The 5,608-nt window shown below is 34.2% G+C and overlaps 1 protein-coding gene across 2 annotated transcripts; it reads right to left on the reverse strand.

Annotated features, from left to right (window-relative positions):
- Nucleotides 1–3,535: 3,535 nt before the first annotated feature.
- On the reverse strand, nucleotides 3,536–5,227 carry LOC112458615 (DNA polymerase alpha catalytic subunit-like). 2 transcript variants are annotated; one of them, XM_025022350.1, is made up of 4 exons: nucleotides 4,874–5,227; nucleotides 4,662–4,790; nucleotides 4,287–4,574; nucleotides 3,536–4,034 (listed from the first exon to the last, which is right to left on the reverse strand). In XM_025022350.1, the coding sequence occupies exons 1-3, from the start codon at nucleotides 4,977–4,979 to the stop codon at nucleotides 4,486–4,488; spliced, it is 324 nt and encodes a 107-aa protein (XP_024878118.1). In that variant the 5' UTR covers nucleotides 4,980–5,227; the 3' UTR covers nucleotides 3,536–4,034; nucleotides 4,287–4,485. The 2 variants fall into 2 exon arrangements, with proteins under 2 accessions (XP_024878118.1, XP_024878119.1); XM_025022351.1 differs by having other exon boundaries at nucleotides 3,538–4,034; nucleotides 4,358–4,574.
- Nucleotides 5,228–5,608: the final 381 nt, after the last annotated feature.

The raw sequence follows: 5,608 nt of genomic DNA on the forward strand, positions 1-5,608 counted from the left end.
TCCCATAACGCCTTTCTTAAACCACTTCCCCCATAACTCCACACTTTATTTCCTATCTCGTCCTCTTCCGCCGCTTTACCTTTTTTTAGCTCTTTCAGCACTCTCTCTACTTCCTCCCATCCTATCTCCTTTTCTTTCTCCACTTCCCCCTCCGACCCTGCTCTCTCTCCTCTCCTTCTCCTAGCCTTTGCTTGTATTCCGTTCCTTCTAAAATCTCCCTAAAATATTTATCCCACTCCTCTAATGTTATCTCCTTATTAATTTCTACCCTTCTTCTCCTTTCCTTGTTTATTACTTCCCACACCTGCTTCTCTGTTCTCGCCTCTTTTGCCTCTTTCAGCAGATTTCTCTTTTTTCTTCCTTTTTTCTCACACATTTCCTTATACTCCTTTCTTCTCTTATGATCTTCTTTGTGTTTTCTTCCTCTTTTCCAGTCTCTCAATAATTTTTCTATCTCCTCCCTCTTCTTCCTACAGTCCCCATCCCACCATACTCCTTTTTCTTCTGCCCCTCTTTTTACTCTTCTCACCCTTACTTCCATATCTTAATTTTTTTTGTCAACTTTTCGACCTCTTTATCTATTGCCCCCTACCTATTTCTACCTCCTCCGTCCTTCTTCAAAACTCCTTTCTTGCCTCTTCCGACTAATCCGTCTTTTCCACCCACCTCTCTCCCTCCGCTATTGTCCCTCTTCTCTCACCACCACTCCCTTTGTTCAACCGTACTGCTACTGATTGGTGATCCGAATCTACCTCACACTCCACCTGTAATCTTGTCACTATTTCCCAAGTTTTTCTATCTCCTATTGCGTAATTGATCACTATTTCCCCCCTTCCTCCTGTAAAAGTCGCCTCCCCCTTCTCACCTCCCTCCTTTGCTCCAATCATAATTTCCCACCCTTCCTCTTCCACCCATCTAATCAGCCCTTCCTCCTACCTATTTATCATTTTATCTTTCGATTTTCTTTCAGCTCCCTCTTCTCCATCCTCCAGCGCTCCTTTCTCCCCTGTTCTCGCAATGAAATCGCCTTCACTATCCATCTCTCCTCTCTCCCTTCCTCCTCTTTTACCGATTTTATCTTACCCACCATCTTGTCCAAGTTGCGCTTACGTAAACTGTTGCCAATCTCCATTTCTCTTTCTTCCATCTTACTTCTCTAATCATTAAACCCTCCTCCTCCACCCATTCTTCGTCCTTTTTTAACCCTTCTCTGACTTCCATCATTATTCCACCTATTGCTTTTCCTTTTCTTCCAACTCTTTCTTTCTTTGCACCCTGTATACTCCAGAACTTTTTTGGCACCCTATTCTTCATCTTCTCCCATTCCTCTCGTTCCAGCCACGTCTCCATCAACCCCGACATTCCACTCTTTTATCCTTTCCCAAAACTCTTCCTGTTTTTCCTTCACTCCCGCTACATTCCAAAAATTTATCTTTAGGCTTCCTTTCTGTTCCTTCCTTTTTTTCCTCCCTCTTTAATTCTTTTCTTCCCCCTTCTCTTTTTCTCACCTCTTTTTCCTCTCTTTCACTCCTTTTTACTTTCCCCACTTTACTCTCTCTGACTCCTTTCCCCCCTCCCCTCAGCCTCACCACACTCCCTTTTTTCCTACTCTCCCTCTCCTCTCTTTTCTCTCCACTCTACCCTCCCATCGTTTTTCCTCTCTTCTCATTATCCTCCCTTTTCATTTTTTTGTCTCCCTCTTTTCTACTCTTTCCCTCTTCTTCTGTTCCTTTTTCTTCCCCCCCTCCTTCTTCTTGTTCCTCTTTCTCATTTTCCCGTCCATCTGTCAGGACTTCTTTTTCTTCATCCCAACTCCACCACTTCCCCTCTATCCAAATTTTTCCGTACTTTACCCAAGCTCTCCTTCTATTCTTTCTCTCCTTCTCAGTTATCCTCTCCAGGCTCCATTACATTTTTCTTTCCTTCAAGGTCATGTCATCCTCTATTCTTTCCATCCTCCCTTTCCACACATTCTTTCTCTGCGTTACCTCTCTTTTTCTTACTCTATCTTTTAACCTAACTAAAACAATCTTCTTTTCTTTCCCCGTTTTTCTTCCTACCTCTTTTACCTCTTCTATTCCTCTCTCATCTAGCCTTATCTCTAGCCATAGCTTCTTTACCGCTTCCTTTAGCCTTCCCTTCACCAACTCCACCCTTTTCACTACTACATTGTTCCTCCTTCTGTCTCTCTCTTCTAACTCTCTCCACCTTTCTAGCTCTCTTACCTTCGCTTCCATTGCTTTATCTCTTCTTCCCCCTTATCTCCCACTTTTCTTCCTCTTTCATTTCTCCCTGCCCTTCCTTTCTCTCATCTCTCCATCTCTTAATTAATATATTTAAATTTATATATTAGTTAACTTCTTTATATACACTACCGCTCATTAATTTCAATATACCCCTATATTTGTTAATTTCTCTGTAAAGAATGAACATGATACATATATTTTGTACAGAAATGAATAGATTTGCTGTTATACGCTTGCATGCATTGTATTTTTATATATTATTTATATAAAAATGCGATGCATGCAAGTGAAATGTTTATAACAGCTAGTGCATTCATTTCTGTGCAAAACACGTATCATGATGTTCATCCTTTACAGAGAAATCAACGAATCTTTTGCATATTGAAATTATTGAGTGGTAGTGTATATAAAGAAGTTAACTAATATATAAATTTAAATATATTTGCAATATATAATAAATATTTTTGTAATATATAATATTTTTCTCTATTGTTCCTTTTCTTGTCCTTCTTTCTTCGTTTTCTATCTCTATTACTTTCTTTCGTCTTAAAATACATTTTACTTTTTTATAAACAACTTAAGGTATCGATACAATAAATAATACTATAAAAGCTACATTTGGATGGAACGGTAATAATTTACACATCCTATTATACCTCTATAATTATGTTAAAATCATAATAGCGTAATGAAAACGATTCATAGGAATAAATGTGATAGTATTTATGAAATAAAATTAAGTATGAAATATACATTTAAGAAATATTACTTTAATGATTATATTATCTTACGTGTTATCAACATTCCATACAGGCAAAGCAAATAGATACTATGATATACAGGATACCTTTAAACAATTGTTTCATTTTCTAACATTTTTCAGATTTATTGTAATATAATTGTATAATCGTCATATTTATTTACAGGAATACTAACGCAAAATTATTAGGACATTGTCACTACTAAAATTAAAAAATCAGATGAAGGGTTAGGTAATGTACATATTTTTAATTCACATATCTCTCATTTACTACCGATCATCATTTCACAATGATACATTTGCAACGAAATACCCAAAACGTATATATGTAATCTAAACACAAGTTTTTATATTCTGGAAACGATACAAGTGTCTTAAAATACTTTTTACTTGTTTCTAAGCAGCATAAAATATCGATACTATCCAAATAGTATAAAAGCTACATTTGGATGGAACGATAACAATTTAGACACCCTACCTCTATAATTATGTTAAAATCGTCAGATATACTGTAATATAATCGTCATATTTTTTTACACAGATATACTAACGCAAATTATTCGGACATTTTCACTAAAAAATTAGATAAAGATAGTTTGTAATCAAACAAAGATACTGTTTAGTTAATGTACACATCTTTTTAATTCACATATCTTTCATTTACTACCGATCATCATTTCATAATGATGCATTTGCAACGAAATAGATATGTCAGCAACATTCGAAACCATCGACTGGAAAAATCATTCCTCTTGGTCTATTCGTTGTGACGGATAAAATCGTATAATTTCAGCACTCAGCAATGGATTCACTTCAATTGATGCGATTTTAAGACAGAGCTCAATTCAAAGAATCTTCGTTGTTACTAAATATGTTTACAAGGCCTGTGAATAGCGCTAATTTCCCTGCCATGCGCATATCTTTCTTTTTCGTGGCTGTATCCTGATTAGGCATCATCTTGTCCGCAATATGCTTATAGACTTTTCCATTCAGCATTAACGTAAAAAATAAAAAAGCCGTCGTACCATCTGAAATCGTTATATATAATTGTCTCGGTATTATAATCAATTTTATAATAAGTGTTTCCTCTCCGATAAACAAAATTAATTTTAGGAAATCTAAATTATTTTATCTTTTTCTGAAGGTAGAATACAAAACAAAACTAAAAATCAAGTTCTTTTCAAATAATAGACAACTTGAATTAATTATATAATTAATGTTTATAAGAACAATTTTATATTACTTTTAAAAGGAATGTTTAGAACACTGATTACACTTACATTTCCTGGTTAGCGCTTATTTTATGACATGTTGTATTTTACAAATTTTACTTCCAAAACACAGAAAATACCTTCCAGCCTGTGATGACACCACGTATACGCCAACGAACCTGCACGGTATCGTTTTCAGAATGCATTGTGTAGGATGTCTTTAGGATGTCAAGCTTGACGTGTGCAAACTTCATATGACCAATGAACCTTAACAGTAGAAACCTTTGTCGTAGAAACCTTTCTTCGGATCAAACACGAGACCTTCAGCATACCCCGCAGCTTTCCTACGCGGGCCATCTAACATATATCTAACATTAGCACACCCAGTACACATAATAATTTCGTAATATAAAAACAATATATAAAAATATATTGAGATCTCACCATCGCCTCGCCCCTTCTTTTCAATTTTCTTATCCAGCGTTATGTAATCTTTCAAATTTAAAAGCATGTAACAACAGATATTGTTTCTCTCCGCTCTTCCGCCTAATAGCATCCTTGATAAAATGTTACCTATATTCATTCAATTCACAAAATTTAATTATAATTGCATTATTATATTTTATAAGTAAATTGAGAAATATAATAAAATGTACCTGCTAAACAAATAATTTGAAGCGCGAGCGATATAACATTGAGATCCATCACTATAGTCATAATGTATTTTGCTTCTTTTAACGTCACATGCATTAGATTTAGCATTTTGTCCGCTGTATTGAAGAACGATGGAGTTTCTGCTGGCGTGATCTCTTTACATTCGTGTTCCTTCGTCTTTAATATCTAAATATTTGTCAAAATTAAGTTGTTATGAACCCATCCATATTGAAGTCGGTTAAAAATAAATTATATTTAATTTTTTACCATAAAATTAAATTTTACACGTGACTGTTATGTCACATAGCAATTGATATATAAATCTATTTTAAAAAATGCAAAAAACAATTAAAATTTAAAAAATTGCTCAAAAACTGAAAGAAAGATAGAACTGACTTCAAAAGAACTGTAAAAAATAAGAAAGAATTTAAAAAAATATATAAAAGTTCTATATTTTTTATTTTTTAGAGTTTTTTGAAGTCGGTTCTATTAAAAATTTTTTTTTATTTTATACTTTTTTTAAGGAAAGAAGCTTCCTCACCGATTTGGCTAAAATTTTAATTTTGTGTATTTTGGTGCGTAAAACATGAATAAATCTATAAGTTAAAATTGTCGTTCTCAATTAGATAAAAAATTATTAAGTACTAAAATTAATAGTTGCGTGGTTAGAGTGTCTATCATACTGACATGATATAGACGTACATGATCATGCGTAATGACGTAAAAGTACATGAAAT

The sequence above is a fragment of the Temnothorax curvispinosus genome, unplaced genomic scaffold (assembly GCF_003070985.1).
Source record: "Temnothorax curvispinosus isolate PA1 unplaced genomic scaffold, ASM307098v1 QBEX01009023.1, whole genome shotgun sequence".
Lineage (NCBI taxonomy): Eukaryota > Metazoa > Arthropoda > Insecta > Hymenoptera > Formicidae > Temnothorax > Temnothorax curvispinosus.